The sequence below is a fragment of the Cygnus atratus genome, chromosome 5, assembly GCF_013377495.2.
Source record: "Cygnus atratus isolate AKBS03 ecotype Queensland, Australia chromosome 5, CAtr_DNAZoo_HiC_assembly, whole genome shotgun sequence".
NCBI classification, from domain to species: domain Eukaryota; kingdom Metazoa; phylum Chordata; class Aves; order Anseriformes; family Anatidae; genus Cygnus; species Cygnus atratus.
In genome coordinates, this window is record NC_066366.1 from 34,122,588 (window position 1) to 34,143,566 (window position 20,979).

Sequence of the window (20,979 nt, forward strand, 5' to 3'; positions counted from 1 at the left end):
TCGTTGTTTTTTTTTTCTTTTTTTAATTCTTAAAAAATAAAATCAATGTCTTGGCTGGGATTTCCTTCCCCCCAAACCCCATGTCACCCTGCACCTCAAGGCAGAGCCTTGGTGGGGCAGAGCAGGAGGACGGGTACGGGGTGAGGGTTTGCTCTTTTGGGTGGCAACATGCAGAAAAAGGGAGGAGGAGGAGGAGGCAGCCAGGTGCCTTTGATGCACGCCCGGGCTTGCAGGGAGATTGGGGAACCTCCACCCCACACCTGGGCTCCACCCGCCCGTGCCCCACACGGGGAGCTCACCCCGCTGCGGGAGCAGGGGCTAAAAGCAGGCCGTGGGGCATCCTCCTTGCCCGTTGTGTGGGTGATGCAGCGAGGCTAAACACCCCCGGAGAGCTGAAATGTCCCTCAGGTCACCCCAGGATTTGCTGTTGGGGTCGTTCTCTGCTGTGGGATGAGGACGGAGGGCAGGCAGCGGGATTTTATCCCCACGATGCCACTCGCAGGCTGCTCTCCTCGCCCAGCTGCCCTCGTTTTCGAGCCCTTTTTCAACGCTTTGTTGTGGCCAAGGGCTCTGCCTGCTGCACCAGGAGGTGGCCTCGGGGCTGAGAAGTCCCGGGCGGGGCGGGTGGCCACGCCGACCCCAAAATTCGTGGGCAGCATGATCCCCAAAGCCGCTTTTCCTTAGGCACAACTTTTCCAGCCGTCAGAGTGGGCAGCGCTCCCGCTGGAGCTGCTGCTACCAGCGCTGTCACCGCTCACCCTGTTGGGGACACTGAGCCTCTGCGGTGTCAGCTTTGGTAGGGCAGGGGAACCCCAAATGACAGCGGGGCCGGGGCAGTTCCCCTCTTGTTGAGGAGCAAGAGGGAGAGGCGTTTGCTGAGCGGCTCGCCCTGCCCCGGGGGGTGCTGCATTTGGGCTTGTTGGGTCCTGTGGGGTGGGGGGGGACAGAGATGTGTGCCAGCCCCGAGCCTGTGGCCCAGCACCTCTCTGTAGGGCCGGCCATGGAGCTGAGCACAGGGATGGTGGTGGGCAAAGGGGGCTGGCAAGCACTGGGTGCGGTGTGGAGCCGTGGCTCCGGCGCTGGTGGGAGAGATGGCCCTGAAACTGGTTTGGCTCGTTTCAAACGCTCCCTTTCGGCTTATCTGGGCTTCAAAGGGCTCCTGCTCAATCCCACACATGCAAACATGCTCCCCGGGAGCCTCTAGGGCAGGGGGGAGCCCCTTACCCCAAAAGCTGCATCCCCCTCCCCTGCTTCTGCTCCCTCTTGTCTTCTTCGGAAGCCCCTTGTTGCACCCATGGGTGCCCTGTGCTGGGTGGGGGGTTCAATGGCCCACATTGGGAAGGACGCATTAGCCAAAGGGGCACGGTGGTGGGGACCGAAAGGGCTTTTGGGACCATCGTGGAGGTGACTGGGACGGGGGGACCCGTGGAACCCCACTGATGGTGAGTCGCAGAGCCACCGAGAGCCGAAGCCTTGTCACGAGCCCCAAAAGCACAAACTTGGCTGTGAGGCAAGCGGGTTTTTGAGCGCACATGCAAAACAACGGTGAAGAGACTGGTTGGGTAAGCTCCCGGGGCGGGCCCTGCCGCGGCCCCACACCCGCCACGGCACAGACGGCAACACCGACCCCGCACCGGGGTGCTCGGCTCCCCTGAAGCACCCAGAGGGGCGCACGCCTGGCCGGGAGGATGCTGCAGGGCACCGGCCCTCCAGGGCCACCCAACAAGGTACGTGCCGGCCAGTCTTGCACGTGTGTGGCTGTCCCCAGTGTGGGTTGTCATTGTGTTGAGGGGCTGTGGGTCCCACCAGGACGAGCTGGTGGCATCAGCCACTCTTTGGCATCCCCACAGCCAGCTTGTCCAGGTGGCAAGGGGCAGCTCGTGCTGGACGATGTGTCCGTCAGCTGCCAGTTCCTGGCCAGCTTTGGCCGAGCAGCTTTTCTGTCCCTCCCCAAACGTCCTTGTGCCTCTTGTGTCCCTGCTGTCAAAGGGACACTGTGGGCAGGGAGGCCCACGTGCGCTGCGGTGCTGTCAGCCACTCCCTGCCTGAACCGCCGGTGGCACCGGCAGCCACAGGCTCCCCGGGGACCTGCTTTTAGGGACAGGCACCTAGTGGGGCTGAGGGGACAACCTGCATCCGGGCACAGAGGTCTCGTGGGGGACACGGCGTTAGTCGCAGCACAGAGGAGAGGACGCGGGTGCCTCCAGGGTGCAAGCCAGCAGCTGCTTTGGTGCGTCCGCAGAGTTTTTTCATCCCCGCATTGCTCTGGCTGTGGCCACATCTCCTTGGTTCTGCTCCAAATAGGAGCGTTGCGCCGATTTGCTGCTGTTTTTCTTTCTAAGTGCCCGATCCAAATGATTTTGTGGGGCTGCAGAGCCCCGGCTGCCCACTTTGGGGGTGCGGAGGCACACCTGAGGGGTGTCCCTCGGAGCCTGGCATGGGGCCGCGAGCAAGCAGCAACTTGCACGGGGAGCGAACCGCCTGCTCCTGGGGCGGGGGGGATGTGATTCATGCAGGCTGGGAGCGCCCTGCCGAGCTCTGCTCGACTCGGTGTACCCGTGTGGGTGGCACAAGGTGGGCACGGAGCCGGGAGCAGGGTCTCCTTAGGGCTGCAGACCCCAAAAAGGAAGGATCAGGTGTGATTCCGAAACCTACAAAGCCCCCCAGGGAGAGATGGGGAGGTGGGGGGGGGTCCTCAGTCCCAGGGCATGGTGCTGCGGTGGCCCTGGGGTTTTGGGGTTTGCAGCCACCAGCACTGGGGAACACATCAAAGCAGAGGACAGGCTGCCTGGCCGTGAAACGCTCTCCCGCCCAGCATAAGCCGCTGCTCCTGCTGACGGCGGCACATTCCTCCTTGCTCTTTTCCCCCTCCTACCGAAGCACAAAAGCTACCGTCTGGAGCTGTCATCGCTGGGTGTTGCAAGCCCTGGCCAGCTCACCAGCTGCCAAACCCCAAGACACTTCTGCCAGGCGGGGCCAGAGCGGTGACGCTGAACGCCAAAGCCACCGCAGACACCAACGGTCCCGCTCCAACCCCGTCCCGAGGCTGAGAACGTACACAGCTCGGTTCACGAGTGCGCAGCTCAGGAAAAGAACTTGGGCAGAAGGGAAAGCGGTGGTTTACGGCCTGGCACAAAACAAAGCCGTGGGGATTTCGGGAGCGTGCTGGGCTGAGGAAAAGCAGGCGTGCCCCCCCACGCTGGGGTCGGCCAGGGTGGCTGGGTGGGTGGGGCGAGCCTAATTAGTGCCTGTGCGTGGCAGCAGCTGAGTCACCCCACATTCATTGCCTCCATGCTCACAGCCACCAGCCCAGCGGCGTTGAGCCGCCCCCTTTTTTTATTTATTTATTATTATTATTGTTTAATTCCCCAGCTGATTTGAAAAGCAAAGCAGGGAGAGCCTGGCCCCTAATTACTGCCCCAAGCCCCCAGTGGAGCCCCCTGGTGGGCCAGCCCTGCGCCCCACCTGGGGTGGGGAGCACCTGGGGGGCGAGGGTCAGCGTTAAGGGGCTGCCTGGGAGCTGGGGCTCTCCAAGGAGATGGCTTGAGACTGGCTGTGGAGGTCCTGAGCTCGCTGCTGGGGGCTCTGCAGGTCAATGGGGAGGCTGCATGGGGGTCCAGGACTCTCCTGGGAGGCCACCTGGGGGTCTGGGGCTATCTAAGGAGGTTGTCTGTTGGTCTGAGGCTGGCTGGGAGGTGATGGGGGGATATGGGGGAGATCAGTGGTTGTCCATGTGGGGTTTGTGGCTCACTAGAGAGGCCACGTGGAGGTCTGAGGCTCACTGGTGGGCCACAAGGGGGTCAACAAGGAGGCTAGCTGGTGGTCCGGAACCCTTCTGAGCTGTGATGTGGGTGTCTGGGGCTCTCCAGGGGGGTTGCCTTGGGTTCTGGGACTGACTGGAGAGGCCATGGTGTGGTGCAGGTCTCACTAGTGGGTCCATGGTGGGGTCCAGGGCTCACCAGAGAGACCACACAAAGGTCTGCGGGTCAATAGGGAGGCTGCCCAGGGGTCAGGGGCTCTCCAAGGGTCGGCTGGCAGGACCACGTAGGGGTCCACGTCTCACTGGTGGGTCAGTGCAGGGGTCTGGGGATTAATGGGGAGGTCTGGGGCTTACTGGTAGGGCAGCTTCTGAGACTCTGGGGGTTAATGGGGAGCCTGCCAAGGGAGTCATGGTAGCCTCAGGCACGTCCTCCCCCAAACCCCTTCGGGCAGCCTCCACACCCCTCATGCTCTCGTTGTTGTGAGGCCGCCCCTTGGCGCCTCCACCTGTGGGCACCTCTCGGGGGGCCTCGATGGCGGCGGGGGGCCCGCGGCCGCCCTGTCCTACCCGGGTGTGAGCAGCGGCCGCCGAGGCGTGGCAGCGGCGGGGCGGGCCGGGTGCCTCCCTACGGCTCAGGGAAGGCCCCGCCGCCGCCCTGCCGTGCTCACCTGCGTAGTAGGGCGGCCCCGCTCGCCTCGGCCCCGCTCGCCGCCACCACCATGCAGGAGACGAACAACTTCTTGCTCTCGGCCCTGCAGCCCGAGGCCGGCGTCTGCTCGCTGGCGTTGCCCTCTGACCGGCAGCTGGATGGCCGAGGCCGGGAGGCAGCCGAGGCCCAGAGGCTGCGCAGCGCCCGCGTCCAGGAGCAGGTCCGCATCCGTATGCTGCTGCGGGGGCAGGCGGCCGCCGCGCACCCCGAGGCCGCCGTGCTCGACCAGGTCGACGGCAGAGGTGGGAGACCGCGAGGTGGCTTTTTTATTTAGGGGGGGTGGGGGGGTTTCCCTTTTCCCTGCGCTTCAACAGGAGTCCCGTGCCCACACCTGCCCCACGCCCCGGAGCAAACTGGGTCAAGCCTGGGCTGGTTTCCCCCGTGCCTCAGTTTCCCCCCACCCCGAGGGAAGTGGGGTCCCGTGCCCCGCTTTGGGCTCCCCGGGGATTGCGGGCTGCGCCTTCCCCGTCCCTGGGTTCTCAGCGGCGTCTCGCCTTGCTGGCTGGGCTCCAAGCGCCTCCATTTAACGTCTGAGCTCGTGGCCTCCGCCCTGTTGCTTCTCCCCATTGCGCCCTGGGCTGCGCCGCGGCAAGGGGAGAGACCCCGCGGCACCCCTGGGCTCACCAAGGCTGGGTGTGGGTGCGGGTCATGCTCCCGTTGCGGCCACAGCGGTGGCAGGGTCTCCCTATCCTCCCTCGTGCCCCGTCCCTGGAACCAGCTTTTGGGGGACCAGCTTTTGGGGGCTCCCAGCTCTTGCCTTGCTCACCCCCCAAGCCCCAAAGCTGTCCCCATCCTCAGCTGTCCCCGTTCTGACACCTGGTGGCACCCAAGGCACAGCACTGCTGTTGACGGCCACCCGGCGGGCTGTGGTGGCACGTTTGTGCTTTCCGCAGCCTCCCGCAGCAGGAGGCCATGACTAAGCGTCCCGGCTAGGGCACGGCAGGCTCTCTGAGCACAGATCCCAGCCCTGGTAAGGCCAAGGGGAGCCGTGCTGAGCCACCGTGTCCCTGCCAAGGTAGCAATTATTCCTCTCGCCGTCGGGGCACGATGAAAGGCAGGGAGGCTGTGGGAGGCGCGCTGTCTCCACGGCCTCTTCCTGCTCTCCGTGGCTGGAAGGCAGGCACATCCCCAGTCCTCCGACTCGCTCATCCCTCTTGCCACTGCCCTGGCACCAGCGCAGCTCCCAGAGGGGCTCTGCTACCCCTAGGGCAGCAGGGTAGGGGAGCAGCATCCGTCCCACTCTGCCCAAATGTCTCCCCGCTTGCTTGGATGTGGGTGTGCCCCTCACTGCCTCCAACCTCCATCCTGCAGGCGGTCAGTATGGCACGACCCTGCGCCCGTCCTTCAGCTCCCGCTCCCAGAGCAATGGCTTGGACTCCAAAAGCTCGGTATGTACTGGGGGGTTCGCCATCCCCCCCTGCACTGGGACCCATCTCCCAGTCAGCTGGGGATGCCCAGCCTCTAGCTGTAGTTTTCTAGTTGCAACTTAGCACCGAGGGGGCTCTTGGCTCTGTCCTTTCCTCTGCTCATGGTGGGGATGGAGGGGACAGGCTCACAGGCATCCTCCCTTAACCCTGTGCTCCCCACCCTGCAGATGTATCAGTCAATGGCCAAGAAAGACTTTGGCACGCTCAAGGGCAGCAGCTGGTCCTCACGGTCAGCGGTGGACCTCACGCCACACAAACGCATGGCGACCATCAGCAATGGGGGCATAGCGAAGGGCCGGGCCTACGGCACCGGCTACGCCATGTCGCAGGCTGCCAACACCTCCCCGCGCCCCAGCTCCTTCCACGAGCGCAACTACCGGGCTCGGCAGAGTTTCGACACGCTGTCGCTGCGCTCCCTGCGGCTGGCTGACGGGCCGCTGCCACCCACCACTGCGGATGACCGCTACAGCGTCATCTCGGATCAGCTGGACCCCATAGGCCACCGGTCCCTCTACAAAAGCCAAGGCAACGGCGGCTTCACCCGCTCGTACACCTTCGAGAGGCAGATGAGCGCTGGCTCCAATGCAAAGAGCTCCTCCGACTGGTTGGATGGCGGCGAGGTGCCCCAGAGCCGCACCATCCGGGCGCCGGCCATGCGCACGCTCCAGCGCTTCCAGAGCAACAACCGCTCCCGTCTCAGCACCAGCTCGTTTGGCAGCATCCAGCCGTCCTCGCAGGCGGGCATCGGGGGCTCCTACATGGGCATGGTGGAGCACAGCTCCCGTGCGCCCTCTGTGCGCAGCCTGGCTGAGTCCAGCCACCACCTCCAGGACCAACGCGGCATGGAGATGTACAACGGGCACAGCACGCTGCTCACTCAGCAGTCGGGAGGGTGAGTGCCAACCAGCTGTGTCCTTTGTCCTCCTTAGGCATTCGGCTGGTTTAGGGCAAAACCCTCCAGCCCTCCTGGCATTGCCCTGCTGCGAGGGAAGCAGGAGAGGTGAGGTGGTTGGCAGGATTCAGCCCCATAGCAAGGTACCACGGTGCGGGTCGAGCTCTAAGTGCCTTTATCTCCTCTACGTGCCTTTATCTCCTGCCAGGAGCCCATCCTGAGATGTGAGGGTGGGAAGACACTCACTCGGCCACAGGAAGGAGTGTGATGGGTTGGCTGGTCTTGGAGAAGTGGGATGTGGTGGGGAGCAGAGGTAGAAGACCCTCGGGGGATGCCCTGCCTGGGCTCTTCCTTATCTGCCTGTGGCTTCCAGGTTTGACGACATCGACTTGCCCTCCGCGGTGAAATACCTGATAGCCAGTGACCCCAACCTGCAGGTCCTGGGCGCTGCCTACCTCCAGCACAAATGCTACAGTGACAGCAACGCCAAGAAGCAGGTGGGCACCTGCAGAGGACGGGGCTGTCCCTGCTTTCATCAGGTCCCCCGCTCCTTTCTGCTGTGGTGGGGCGCTCCTGGAGGGGTGAAGGAGGTGGAAGGAGCCCCAGACCCCAAGCGAAAGGGAGAGGGGCTTGGCCTCTCAACCCATCCGGCCTCTCCCCTCCCAGGCCCGCAGCCTCCAGGCCATGCCCAAGCTGGTGAAGCTCTTCAACAGCCCCAACCAGGAGGTGCAGCGCCACGCCACCGGCGCCATGCGCAACCTCATCTACGACAACGCCGAGAACAAGCTGGCGCTGGTGGAGGAGAACGGCATCTATGAGCTCATGCGGACGCTGCGGGAGCCTGACGATGAGCTCCGCAAGAACGTCACAGGTCAGAGATGGCCACGGGGGCAGGTTGGGGTCCTCCTCGCGTGGAGGTGGGTCTGGTCCACCCCCCGCTGTGAGTGAGGCCAGGGTGATGCTTGGTGGGGACAACTTCTTTGCATTGTCAGCACCCACCTGGGTGGTGTCCCCAGCTGCGAGCTGTCCCGTTGCTGTGCCTGGCTGTGGGTGGCCAGTGTGAGCCCTGGGGAGGTGGGTCAGGGTGGGCATGTTCTGCAGCCGTCCCCAGGTCTGAGGATCCCTCTCCTCTGCACAGGGATCCTGTGGAATCTCTCCTCCAGCGACAACCTGAAGGATCGCCTGGCTCGGGACACGCTGGAGCAGCTCACAGACCTCGTCCTGGTCCCCCTTTCTGGGCTGGGTGGCTCGGGCGTTATCCAGCAGAACCCCTCCGAGGCAGAGATCTTCTACAACTCCACGGGCTTCCTCAGGTACCTGCTCTGCACCAGCTCCACTCCTGCTTGAGGGTAAAGGTTTGGGTGGGGGAAGAGACACCACTTGCACTGCCAACGTACTGAGCCAGGGCCCTAGGGCTTGTTTCTGGGGTCCCAATCCCTTGCAGCGCTGGTGCATCAAGGCAAAGTGTTGTCAGCCCCGTGGCTTTAGCTGCCTTCCCTGCAGTGGTGGGGCACCAGGAGGTGGTGGTCACGGTAAAACCCCTTCTTGCTGTGATGGATCCCTGTTCCCCATGCAGGAATCTCAGCTCTGCCAGCCAGCAGACCCGGCAGAAGATGCGCGAGTGCCACGGGCTGGTGGATTCCATGATCCACTACGTGAACAGCTCCCTGGAAGTGGGCAAGTCGGAGGACAAGGTGAGCCCCGGGATTTGCTCTGGATATGTCCAAGCTTACTGGGCACAGCAGGGCGCTGCCAGTGTTGGTGTCATTGGTGTGACTCCGGCCATGGATCCCAGTAGGGACCCCCCTATGACTGTGCTCCAGGGGATGTGCCCACGCTCCGTGCTCTCCAGGACTGACCCCTCCATGCCCCGTTTCTCTCCCCAGAGCGTGGAGAATGCAGTCTGCGTCCTGCGAAACCTCTCCTACCGTCTGTATGACGAAATGCCCCCCTCCTCCCTCCAGCGCCTGGAGGGCCACCGCAGGAACAATGGTGGCACCATGACGGGGGAGCTGGTGGGCTGCTTCAGCCCCCAGAGCAAGAAAGCACGTGAGGTCAGTGGCGGGGGGGGGGTGGGTTTGGGGGGGCCCTTTTTGTGCCATGACAGCCGCATCAGCTGGGGCAGGGAAGCAGCTGGTGGATGTGATGACAGCGGGGCGGAGGTGGACGCTGGCTTTGGCTGCTGGGTGGGACACGCGGGTGAACTCAGCAGAGGGTGAATCAGATGGCGCTTGCATGCGGCAATGGGTGCCAACCCCCTCCACGCTGAAGGGTGTGACCTGCCAGCTCCCTGCCAGGTCCTGGGGGTGCCCGTGCACACAGGGGATGCCAGCGGCAAGGGACACTGCGGAGGGGACACCCCTCTAGGTCTAACAATGCACCCCCCCCGTCCCCGCAGCACTACCTGAACGCGGACATCGTCACCTTCACAGAGGTCTCCAAGGACCCCAAAGGCATGGAGTGGCTCTGGAACCCGCAGATCGTGGGCATCTACAACCGGCTGCTGCAGCGCTGCGAGCTCAACAAGCACACGACCGAGGCGGCCTCGGGCGCCCTGCAGAACATCACTGCTGGGGACCGCAGGGTGAGGACGCGGGAGGGGAGCGTCCCCTGGGCTTGTCCCGTCTCGCTGGGCTGTTCCTGCTGGTCACTGCTGTGCCTGGGGCGGGGGGGGGGACGTGGCCGCCACGCTCCTCGCCAGCCAGGTCATCCGGCCACGCTGGGCAAGGCGAGGAGGAGGAGGAACGGGGCAGGAGGAGGCGGGTGCCCAGTGGTCCTAATGGGTGCCTCCACCGCGTGTTTTTGCCCCCGCAGTGGGCGGGTGTGCTGAGCCGGCTGGCCCTGGAGCAGGAGCGCATCCTGAACCCCGTCCTGGATCGCGTGCGCACCGCCGACCACCACCAGCTGCGCTCGCTGACGGGGCTCATCCGCAACCTGTCCCGCCACGCACGCAACAAGGACGAGATGTGTGAGTGCCAGGGAGGGCTGGGCAGGGCCAGGGCTGGACGCTCTCCACCCTTTTTGATCCTCCGTTTGGCCTCTGGTTACCTCCGGGCGTGTCTCAGCACCTTCCTGCCTGCTGAGCTCACAGCTAGAGGCAGGCAGACTGCCTGCATGTGAGGTGTCCTCTCCGTCCCCTGTCCCCAGTGACCAAATGCCTCCTGCGTGCTCTGCTCTGCCTCAACCCCGCCATCTCACTTGATTTGTCCTTGCCCCCCTCGCCCATCCCGTCGGCTGCTCCTCTCCCAGGTGCCAGGGAGCCCCAGCAGGGACCGCAGAGAGCAAAGCTGGGGCTTGAAGATACCCCTGGTCCTGCTCCACGGGGTTTTTGGCTGCAGGGTTCTTCCCTTAGGCCACCGCACCTCCCCTGGGGCTCTGACATGATGCCTTTGCCCACCAGCAACCAAGGTGGTCAGCCACTTGATTGAGAAGCTGCCGGGGAGCGTTGGGGACAAGGCACCTCCTGCTGATGTTATTGTGAACATCATCGCCGTGCTCAACAACCTGGTGGTGGAGAGCCCCATGGCTGCCCGCGACATCGTCTACTTCGATGGCCTCAGGAAGCTCTTCTACATCAAGAAGAGAAGGGACAGGTGGGAGCTCCCTGCCTGCTCCTCTCTCCCAGTGTGGACCTGGGGTCCAGTCCTGCTCTTCCCCTTCTTCCCCCGCTCCAGCGAGGTGGACGAGGCTCACAACCAGCCTCCCTTCCTGAGGCTTGGTGTTGGGAATCCCCAGAGCAGTGCAGAGGGGCCTCAAGGCCGGCCTCCAGCCCTAAAAGGCTGTAAACAGCCTTCTCGGGACACCCCACCATGGGGGTGCCCATTGCTGCAGCCACCCTTCACCACTGCTCACCCAGCCCGTCGTGGTGGGCCCCAGCCTGTAGTCTCCTGCCTCTTTCCCCCAAGCCCTTGGCCCTTCTGGGGTGGTATCCGTGGGCTGGTGGGCGCCATCCCGTGCCTGGTGGTACCCAAAAACTCATTGCAGCCTCTCTCTGCTCCAGCTCGGACAACGAGAAGTCCTCCAGAGCGGCGGCCAGCCTCCTGGGCAACATGTGGCAGTACACCAAGCTCCACCGGGACTTCAAGGTGGTACGTACCTCCCTCCTACGGGATCCTGGAGCGGGGCCCTGGGGTGGAGCCCAAGGGAGCCAGGGTCAGGGGCTTCACCCTGGAAAACCGAGCCACCCAGATGCATCCAGGCACACAGCTCGCTCGGCCTCTATGCCTTTGCCTCCTGAAGAGGTGGGGACGTCTCCACAGCATTGTCCCCTTGGTGGCAGGTGCCTAGAAGAGCGGGGACAGTGGTGTCCCCGCGCCGTTGTGACGGGTGGCCTGTTCTCTTGCAGAAGGGGTACCGGAAGGAGGACTTCCTTGGCCTGTAAGGACAAACCCTGAGAGAAGGGACTGCACAGCCCTCGCTCTCCCTGCTGGGATGCTCCTCGCTGCCTCCTGTGCCCTGGGGAAGCTGCTCGCCACAGGACCCCCTGCTGCGTAGCGTAGTCCCCGGCTGCTCCTTGTACCCCTCGTGCCTGCACCCCTCTGCTGGGCACCCTGTCCCTGGGCTGGAGACGCAGGTGCTGCAAAGCCCCCCCCCCCCTTCTTCCTGCGCCACTTCAAGCTCGTCTCGTGGCTTGGCTGAGGAGCAGAAGCTCTGGGGAGGCTCCTGCAAAGCAGTGCTGGTGGCAAGGGGGGCTTTTGAGGGAGTTCCTCTTCCAGCTCCCCCCCACTAAGAGGGCTGAGCTCCCCAAATCGTGGTGTACCAGGTGCCTGTGCCACCAGTCCTGCCCTGGCTGCATGGGGACGGGGCTTTGCTCAAAGCAGGGAGCCTGGGGGGGGGTGTCCAAGGTGGCTGCTGTTGGCTCCCCAGATTTTCCGAGGGGCAGTTCCTTACGTGGCTGTAAGGAGCCGGGACTGGCATCGGCGATGTGGTTCTCAGTCCTCCCTTTGCTGGGGGCTCTGCGTGGAGCTGTGACTGAGGCTGCCTGTGCCCCCGCTGCGGGAAGGTGGGCTGTCCCCATCCCTGCACCCCACAGGGACCATTTGGGGCACTGCTGCTGCTCTGTTAAGGGCTCGGGGTTGGGGCTGGTGCTGCGTAAGCAGGATCCGGGCAGGGCCAGGCAGCTTGTGTTTGCTGGGCGGCGTCTCCCCATGGGGTGGGGAGATGCCCTTGGTGCCCAGCGCGGGCTGGCGCCAGCGGGGCCAGCATGGGTCCAAAGCTCACTTTGCGGAGGCGGAGGCCGGGTTGGGGTGTGCGGCGGGGCTGGGGGGTCGCTTGGGTCTGCCAGTGGGTTTGGGGCTGGTAGGGGGAGCCCTGCGCTTGGGGTGTGCCGCGCTCCCTGTCTGGGAAACGGGGTAGAGTATAGGTACAGGGGGTGGGGGGCAGGCAGGGTGAGGAGAGCAGGCAGCACTGCCAGGAGGGGCTGCAGCAGCCCTGGACGCGGCTGTCCTGGCATGCCTGGGCCCAGCGTGGTCCGGGCGGTGCGTTTGTCTCCCCAGCTCTCCGTGTACGAGCTCCCCTTGCACTGTGTATCCCCGAAATAAAGGCCTTGAACAACACCCCTGTGCCTGCTGGAGGGGAAGAGAGGACCTGCGGGATGCTGGCGTGGGGGAGCTTGGCCCTGCGGTGCCAGCATGCTCGTCCTCTTTGTTCTGAGTCAACGTGGTGGGAACATGGTGTGGAGACAGGACACCACACAGCACAGGGACAGTGTGTGGAGCTGCCTGCCCCACTGTCCATGGCAGGGAGACCCCCAGTGCCCTGCCACCCACCGGGGGCCCACCACTGTCACCCGTGTCCCTGCAGACAGACCAGAGCTGCTCCAAGCAGCAGCATTTTATTGCCACTGGGATTTGGGTGATGCAGCCGGCGGTGCTCTGGCTGCTCCCATGGGCTTTCCAGCCCAGGCCACTGGGGGCATGAGAGGAAAAGGGACAGAAGAGCACACTGCTTCTTGGAGGGCATTGCCAATCCCAACATTTGTCCGTTAGGTGGAAAAAATGTCCCTTCCACCCGTGGCAAGGGAGGGGGACCCAGCACCCAAGGGTGCCCAGGCCCTGCGGTGGTTTTCAAGCAGAGAACGTGCTGCCAGAAGGAGCCAGCTCCTCTCTTCACAGTGCTGGTCCAGTCACAGCGCTTGGGATCCTCCAGCTGCGACCTGGATCCGTGCAGTCCTGCGGAGCAGGGGGCACCCCCTTTCCCCGTCGTGGCCCTGCTCAGATGTCATCCTCCGTCACCAGGCAGTAGAAGTCTGTGCGGGCGCCGTAGTTGCGCGAGCCCAGGTCCGAGATGTCGATCTCGGCCCTGTGTCCATCCCTCTGCTGCGCGTCCTCCGGCGTGCCGGTGGCCAAAGCCGCAGGCACCCTGAGGCTGCTGACGTGGGGAGGTGGGGGTCCTCTGAAAAGACATCCACGGAGGCCTGGAAGGAGTTGGGGAGATGGGTTAGGTGTTGGGGAAGGGGCTCAAGCCAACCTTACCACTACAGTAGTGTAAATGTAGTCCAAAGGGGCAAGCTGTGAGGCTGGTCCCACTCTGAGCAGCCCCTCTGCCCCCCCCAACCCACTGGCACTGGCTCGAAAGGATCCCTCGTGGCCCTGCCAATAAAATTAACACCTCTGTACCCCAGGACTGGCAAACTTCTGCCCTTGTGCATCGCACAGAGGGACGTCAGGCCGGTGACCTCTAGCGCACGGCTCCCCCTGTCCCCAGCACATCTGTCCCCCATGGGAGAGGGGGTGGAGGACACGAACCTGCACCGAGGTCTCCGTCGGGGTGGGGGTCCCCCCGGCTGTCCAGGTAGCTGCTGTGCAGGATCAGCATGGGGTCCTTGTCCTCCTGCAGCTGGGTCTGTGGGTCCCCCATGGTCCCCTGGAAGGACACCTTGCGGGGCAGGGCCAGGCACAGCTCTTTCCAGAAGTCTGACGACGGGGTCTGTGTGGGTTAAGAAGGGACCAGGTCGAATTAGGGCTGCAGCAAAGCCAAGCCCAGCCTGTGTGGGGCTGTGGCAGGCTCTGTGGGGCTCGGCTCTCTCTTTCTGGAGCTGGGAGCTCAGCCAAGGTCAGAGCTGTGCTCCCGGCATGGCAGCGTGCCCGCGCAGCGGCAGAGAAACCAGCCCAACCTGCTGGAGCGCAGCAGCTCACAGCCCAGCCCTGAGACGTGAGCAGCCACAGCAGCGCGGGGACAAAGCTTCACTGCCCCGGCTCCTTCAGCTGGGGGACGCCCTGGCGCGGCACGGGGCTCCTGATCACTGAGTTTATACAAAATGGGTCACCGGGGATAGAAAGGGGGGTTGCTGGCAATGTGGGACCTTGCTCTTACCATGGAGTCAGCTCGCCACACCAGCAAGGTCACCACATTCCTGTGCTGCTTCAGCAGGCTGATGGCAGGGTGCGTGATCTCCCGGTACTGGCTCTCAAAGACGATGAAGATGGGTTTCTTGGAGAGCTCCAGCAACCTCCAAAGGCCTTCCCTGTGAGTCAGGCATGTGGCAGGAGGGTGAGGGCCCACCGCCTCCTCTCCCCCAGGAGCTGACAGGAGCAGGCTCGTACCTGAAGCTGCTGTTGCACCAGTCTTGCTCCAGATAGGCCACAGAGAGGACTACGATGAGGCGCCGGCACCGGCTTACGTTCATGATCAAGTCAGCTGATGGCTCTGCGTGGGAGAGAGACAAGCAGCTCAGCCCTTTTCCTGTCCTCTCTTGGTTTCCAAGCCCAGGTGCTGGCATTGTCCCTCTGCCCAATCCCACAGAGGTCTGGGTGGGCGGCCAGTGCCTACCAGCATTGGGCAGGATGTTCTGCTCGTCCAGGAAGAGCTTGTAGCCGTAGCGGTTCTCCAGCTGTGGCTTCACGATGAAGTGGACGAACTTTCGGTCATCCGGGGCAGTGGCGTGGGACACGTAGGCATCGTACAGCTTCCCATCTGGGGAGGCAGTGACCATGGGGAAAAGGGAAGCCTATCTGGGGGAGCTTTGCACACTGGTGAGCCCCTGGCCCAGGGGAGGCTTGTCCTAAGGGGGGGCACCCTGTTCTCTACACTCTTCTCACCATTTATCTCCAGCTCGCCATAGTGGTTCCTGTACCAGAGGAGCACGCTCAGGCGGCACCTGATGTAGAGCCCAGCCAGCAGCACCAGGAGGGCCAGGACCAGGAGGGCTGCCAGCACCGCACTCACGTGCCCCGCGGCCTCTGCAAGGATGGGGAAGGGAACAGTGAGCAGTCAGTGGCTCCAGACCCAGGCTTCTGGGTTTAATGTATTGTGGTCTGCATCCCAGTGTGCAGCCATGCCCCCAGTGCCTGCTTTGTGATACCCACGGGGCCACTGCAGACACCCTATGTGACCACCCTCCTCGTAGGTGTCCCTTCTTTGTCCCCCACCCTGTCCCCACCAGAACTTGGTCCCTGTGTGCCCCTACCCTCTCGCCGCAGGGTGAATGTGGCCGTGGTGTTGCTGACCCAGCAGGCAAACACCCCGAAGTCAGCGTCATGCGTGAGGTTGACCTGCAGGATGGTGGCGAGGAGGTGCACCGAGGCATTTTGGCCAAACCTGGGGAGAGAAGGAGCTACTGTGGGTTGGGCAACCCAGACAGACAGACAGACAGACGTACCCCGGGGCAGGCTCCTTACCAAGTGGTGTCTTGGCTGCTCTCACTGCCCAGCCACTGCCCATCTTTGGTCCAGGCGGGGACAGGCTCGCAGTGATCGGTGGCTGCCCAGCGCACGGTGCAGTTCAGCGCTATCCGGCTCCCCAGCGCCAGCGCCAGCGTCTCGTTGGCAGCCGGGACGAGAAGTTCGGGAGGCACGCTGCAAAGGGCTGTGGGCACAGTGGGAAGGGGGTTTCAGAGGGGAAAGCCATCAGGGATACACCTTCTGGCATTGTGGAAAGCATGACAGCCCCGTAGCCATCCCGGCTTCCCCAGAAAAACAAGCTCAGCCGCCGGGGTCTGGCAGAGAGCACTGATTGCAGCTGCACTGCAGCAGGCTGGGCCGGTTTTGGGGGCTTGGACAGCCCCCTCACCCACCCCCGGAGCAACAAGCAGGACCTCCGCCATGCCCAAGAGCATGGGGTCCTTCCCAGCTGAAAATATGTGAAACATTTCATTTTGCAGCCTACCTGCCATGGTCAGGAGCGATCAGCTGCTGGCATTGCTGGCGGGCCACCCACGACAGGAGGGCCCCCACGGCGTGCCGTCTTCCGGGGGGGCAAAGTTCTCCTGCCGCTGCCACCACCACCGCGGGGCGGACTGGGGCTGGAAGAGATGAGAAACTGTTCCGTGAGCACTGGGTGCTCCTTGCTGGGCTGGCACAACGCTGGGCAAGCGCCCTATTGCTCCCCGCAGCAATTTGGGTCACGGGGTGGTGGGAGCCACCATGGGGCGAAGCCAAAGCACAGCCACTAAGTCACCTGCTCTGCCTGCACAGTGCTAACTTACAGCCTGCAAATTCCTGGTCAGGAGGTGATTAATGACCAACTAAGGGCTGTGGGACATTAAAAACATGGCTTCGGGACAATGCTCCGCCAGCTAAAACCAGCCAGAGGCCGGTGAGGGGAAACGAGCCACGATCCGAACACAGCCACTCGTTGGGGTGTGCAAGCGGGGGACCCTCCTCCGTGCTGCGCGGCTTGGCCACGGTGCTGCTTCCAGCCCAAGGTGCCCATAGAAATTGCAAATTAAGCCACGGGGTGGTTTATTTATAGCAGCACAGGCTCCCTATCTCATGAGCTTTCATACTGTTGAACTAATCTAAATGGGTGCAGTGCTCCTGGCCACGTTAGGAGGCTTGGTGCAGTGCTACCCCGTGGCCATGCCCAGGGAGAGGCGCAGCCGCACAACGTGCCCTGCATGTGGGGGTCTCAGGGACCAGCCCCCAGCTGGCATCGCACAAGCAGAGGCTGCAATCAACCCATGGGAAGAAGGGGGACCAGGGAGGACACCCTGCACCCTGCTGATAGATTGCAGAGGCACCAGGAGCAAACGGTGAAGCAGAGCCTGGCGGTGGGGTTGGGCTCCTCTGTCCCCAGACGCCTGCAGAGCCCCCAGCGCGGGTGTTGTGCCTGCTGGGGCTGATGTGGGAATAGCAAGGACGTCACGTTGCAGGTGTTTATGCAAGGCAGCGCGACCGTAAACACACCCAGCATAACTGCTGGGGCCAGCAGGGGTAAAAATCCTTCTTGGCTGCCTCTTTGCCCCTGCCCTTCATCGCTCAAACTGGTTTTGAAATGATGGAACCCAGTTTGTCCCTGGAGAAGCCATGCTGGGACGCTGCTGGGAGTGGGGACGGAGGCACCCTGCTTCCCTTTGGCACAGCGGCCCTGGCACCAGGTGAAGTTGGGGGTCAAGGTACGCAGGAAACGCTTGAGCAGCTGAACGATGATTTATACCTGAAATATTAACTGGGTGTCTCTGTGATTAACTGGGTTTCTTCAAGATAGAAGAACAGGGGCTGGAGATGAGCTCCCCCCCCTACCTGGCTATATTGGGGTGGCGTGGGGCTTTCCCTGCCTGGTGGGATGCTCTGCCTGCACTTCGTCCTGCCCAGATGGGTCGCTCTCACATCATTTCATGGTTGCAAATATTAAGTCCCATCAAAATGTGGGCTGGTCAGAGAGCAGAGGGAAGCCCTCAATGCCTCCATAGTCCCATGGGGAGGCACAGCTGGGGCTCCTTTGTTCTGGGGCACAAAATGAGTGCCCAGAGGGCAGCTCAGTGTAGGGCTGGAGGAGGAGCACGGGGCAACGTGTAGCACGCTCCCATTTCCTATGTCTTGGGATAAGTAACAGGCCGGATTTGTAGCAATCCAAGCACAATGGTTGGGCTGTGGCATCCCCCCCAGAGCAAGGCCATGGAGAGAGCGAGACGGGCAGGGAGGCATGGCAGCAGGGGAGCAAGCAGCAGGGATGGAAGCTGCCTGGGGAGCCAGAGGAGAGCAGTGGGGCTTGCAGGGAGAGGACAAGACCCTACCAACTCTGGCCGAGACGACTTCGACGCGGAAAGGGAAGCAGCGGAGAGCTGCATTTACCTTCAGGAGCTTCCTCTGGCTGCAGGCTCCCTGCCAGCTGCCTCCCTCCCGCGCCGCTTGAGCCGACTGGACCTGCCGGACCAGTGCTTGGTGGAGTTTTTTTTTTTTTTTAATTTATTATTTTTTCCCCCTCCCCAGTTCAGCCCGTGCCCTTTGCTGGGCTCCCCTGCCGCCCCAATCGCTGGGCGCCAGGCCTGCAGGAGGAGTTGGCCGTCCCTCCCTTCCTCCTGCTGCTCCACCTCCACCTGAACCTGCTGGGGAAAAAAAAAAAAAAAAAAAAAAAAAAAACTAAATAACTTTGGCATTATGGGAGGGGAAAAAGACGGAAAAAAAAAAAAAGAGAAAAAAGGAGAAGGAAGGCAAGCCGTGCACCCTGCCAGCCGAGCAGCCCCCGGGGAGTTGGGTGCATGCAGGAGGAAATTCCCCCCAGCTCCCTGTGGCTGGAAAAGCCCGTGGAAGCGTTGGGGCGAGACGAAACCTGCACCCACCGGTAACATCGGCTCCCTAGGCCACAGGGGAGGTCAGAGGCATTGACTTGATGCTCAGGGTGCATTTTGGAGACAGAGTTTGCTGAGTACCCGAAAACTTGGTGCTTTGGGGCTTCGTCAAGGTGAGGTACTGATGGCGGGGCGCAGACAAGACCAGGAGGGTGGCAGCTGTGCCCGAAGGATCTCAGCAGGACCAAGTGGGTAATGTGGGGTCAGCTTGCAGTGGGGGACCGGGGCTGGGTGAGACGTGGCTGCTGATGAGCAGCAGGTGACAGCTGTGATATTTACCAAGGAGGTAAATATTAGAGCTGCAGCACTCCCAGGCATGGGTTATGTTCCTAGCTGTGGTGATGTTTGGAGCAGTGAATGACTAGTATAAGAGCATCCCAGTCCTGACATGCTGCCTGAGAACCTGGCTGTGCCTGAGAGCACCAAAATCAGTGTCTTCAGTGAAGTCATCACACAATTTGGGGCTGAAAAGGGAAGAAAAGTGGCTATTTCCTCCTGAAACGCCCTGCTCCAGTGGAGTACGATGGTGGTGGGAGCGGTAAGAACTGCCGGGTGTCTCTCCCCGCTGGACTTTTCTAAGAATAAATTCATACAGCGACCACCAGGCAGCATTGTGGCACGAGAAGGGCAGAAACTGGGGAGGTTTCTGGCTCCTGGGGGATTTTGGTGGGAGGGCTGTGTGGTACGGATGCACAGAGGCAGGAAGATGTAGGGAGACGGCGTCATGGCCCCAGTGCTTCACCTTCTGGTTGCCCTTTTATTTTTCTATGTTTTAAGGGTGTTTTTTTGTTTGTTTGTTTTGTTTGTTTGTTTTACTTTTCCTTCCAAAATGCATATACAGCTTTTTTTTTTTTTTAATTTAATTTAATTTTTTTTAAAAGGCTTTTCTAGGATCTTCTGTTCAGGTGGCCTGCCGTTGCTCAATGAAGCTGCCCAGCGCAGCTCCTTCTGTCTGCAGCTCATCAGATAGCCGTTGAAAAAAAAAAATCCTGTTAAAAACTATGGGGAAAAAAACAAAAACAAATCCGGCCTGCACAGGTCAGCCTGTGCCCCCCCCCCCCGTTTCCACGGCAACCGCCCGCCGGCGGGTCGGAAGTGGCTGCCGCCCCGCGCGGGGCACGCCGGGAGTTGTAGTCCCGCCGCTCCGCTCCCCGAGCCAGGAAAATCCCGAGGGAAAAGCTTGGATATGTGCGGGGAAAAAAGGGTGTATAGAGGGACTGAGGCTGGGTTTGTGTGCAGCTGGTGCTCCTCTCCATAGGGTTTGTGGTCCCTGTGTGTGGGGGTCAGCCTCTTCTTGCAGATTGCTGGTGATAGGCCTATATAGGACAAATAGGACTGGGGGGAATGGCCTCAAGTTGTGCCAGGGGAGGTTCAGGTTGGAAATGAGGAGACATTTCTTCTCAGAAAGAGTGGTCAGGCACTGGGAGGTGTTTCCCAGGGAGGTGGTGGAGTCACCGTCCCTGGGGGTGCTCAAGGAGAGGTTGGACGTGGTGCTTAGGGACATGTTTTAGAGGTGACATTGGTGGCAGGGCGATGGTTGGACCGGATGATCCCGGAGGGCCTTCCAACCCTAATGACTCTGTGATAAAGGATCCCAAGGAACAAACCCCAGCGCATGTGAATGGCAAGGGCACGAGGAGGCAGAGTAGGGACCTGAGGGCTGATAAAACCTTTCTTGTCCGTCAGAGTTATTCCTGCAGGTAAGTTAAAGCAAGAAGAAATGGAGCGGATCTTGGTCACAGTGGCAAAAGGACAGAACAAGCCAGAGGGCTGAGAGCATTGCATGGTTTGTTTCGTTTCCCTGCTTGGTGGTTTGTGGCTTTCCACATTCTTGGGAGTGAAGTTTTCAGTTTGAGTTAACTTTGGTGCCTTTCGCTGCAGTTCTGGGTAGGTATTCACAGGCATGTCACCCCTGGGAGAGTCACCTGCTGGCCTTGGTAGCAAGGCAGAGCCCTTGCAAGCCCCACTACTGCTGGAAGTGTGTGGTGGAACCCTCAGGAGACCGTGAGTATTTGGGGTTCAGCAATAAAATAGCTCTACCCCTGTTCTGTGCCTTGACAGGGCTGCGTTGTGCCAGGCAGGCAGTGGCTGGGGTCATCACACGTGGGGCAGCCGTAGGGAAGGAGCTGGCTCTGCATCCCAAGCTGCAGCCAAAATGCTCTTGATTTGAGGTTGTTGCTTTGGTGTGCTGTGCTGCTGTGGGGTTTGTGACCCTGTCCCCCTGCTGCTGCACCCTGGCCCAAGGTGAGCGCGTGCTGCTGAGGTAGGAAGAGCTCCCTGCCAGCTAGGAGGCAGATGAAAATAACTTTATCGATGTGAGATTGCTAATAGCCAGTTCTTGATGCATTTAACAGCTTGAAGCTAATTAAGGTTGAGCTACTTAATGCTGCCAGGCGGCTGCGTACCAGAGTTCACCTCCACGTCCCATAAATGAGAACACTGCTACAGGATGAGGTGCCGCCTCGTAGCAGACATTTAATCACTGTCACTGTTCTTCTCCTTTTCCCAGGAAACACAGCAGGTGGTGGCTTTTCGTTGTTAAATCAGGACAGGGACTCTCCAGGTGCGTGGCTACTCTGACCCTTCAAGCGAGCTGCAAGCAGTGTGGCCTCTTGTGATGCGCAGTGCCCATGGTGCTTTATAACAGCGAGGACAGGTTGCGTTACAGGAAGAAGCATCACT

At 61.7% G+C, this 20,979-nt stretch overlaps 2 protein-coding genes across 3 annotated transcripts; one reads left to right on the plus strand and one right to left on the minus strand.

The window, feature by feature from the left end:
* The first annotated feature begins 1,688 nt into the window (after positions 1-1,688).
* On the plus strand, positions 1,689-11,244 carry PKP3 (plakophilin 3). 2 transcript variants are annotated; one of them, XM_050711016.1, is made up of 14 exons: positions 1,689-1,727; positions 4,519-4,711; positions 5,781-5,857; positions 6,064-6,788; positions 7,162-7,285; positions 7,455-7,659; positions 7,927-8,101; positions 8,365-8,482; positions 8,675-8,842; positions 9,187-9,372; positions 9,603-9,756; positions 10,189-10,381; positions 10,789-10,876; positions 11,134-11,244. In XM_050711016.1, exons 1-14 carry the CDS (start codon positions 1,689-1,691, stop codon positions 11,167-11,169), a joined length of 2,481 nt encoding a protein of 826 aa, XP_050566973.1. In that variant the 3' UTR covers positions 11,170-11,244. The 2 variants fall into 2 exon arrangements, with proteins under 2 accessions (XP_050566973.1, XP_035395564.1); XM_035539671.1 differs by lacking the exon at positions 1,689-1,727 and having other exon boundaries at positions 4,480-4,726.
* Positions 11,245-12,606: 1,362 nt separating this feature from the next.
* Positions 12,607-18,047, minus strand: SIGIRR (single Ig and TIR domain containing). Its single transcript, XM_035539733.1, has 10 exons — positions 17,801-18,047; positions 15,894-16,029; positions 15,407-15,593; positions 15,196-15,326; positions 14,828-14,968; positions 14,559-14,702; positions 14,333-14,435; positions 14,103-14,253; positions 13,535-13,715; positions 12,607-13,203 (listed from the first exon to the last, which is right to left on the minus strand). Exons 2-10 carry the CDS (start codon positions 15,898-15,900, stop codon positions 13,001-13,003), a joined length of 1,248 nt encoding a protein of 415 aa, XP_035395626.1. The 5' UTR covers positions 15,901-16,029; positions 17,801-18,047; the 3' UTR covers positions 12,607-13,000.
* Between the last annotated feature and the right edge of the window lie 2,932 nt (positions 18,048-20,979).

Bases quoted from the DNA above. Each gene is read 5' to 3' on its own strand.
- PKP3 (XM_035539671.1), top strand. From the start codon at position 4,480: ATGCAGGAGACGAACAACTTCTTGCTCTCGGCCCTGCAGCCCGAGGCC. The intron at 8,102-8,364 runs GTACCTGCTCTG...TTCCCCATGCAG, and splicing joins AACTCCACGGGCTTCCTCAG to GAATCTCAGCTCTGCCAGCC. The intron at 9,373-9,602 runs GTGAGGACGCGG...TTGCCCCCGCAG, and splicing joins TCACTGCTGGGGACCGCAGG to TGGGCGGGTGTGCTGAGCCG.
- SIGIRR (XM_035539733.1), bottom strand. The intron at 14,436-14,558 runs GTAGGCACTGGC...TCTCCCACGCAG, and splicing joins GAACATCCTGCCCAATGCTG to AGCCATCAGCTGACTTGATC. The intron at 13,716-14,102 runs GTAAGAGCAAGG...TAACCCACACAG, and splicing joins TGTGGCGAGCTGACTCCATG to ACCCCGTCGTCAGACTTCTG.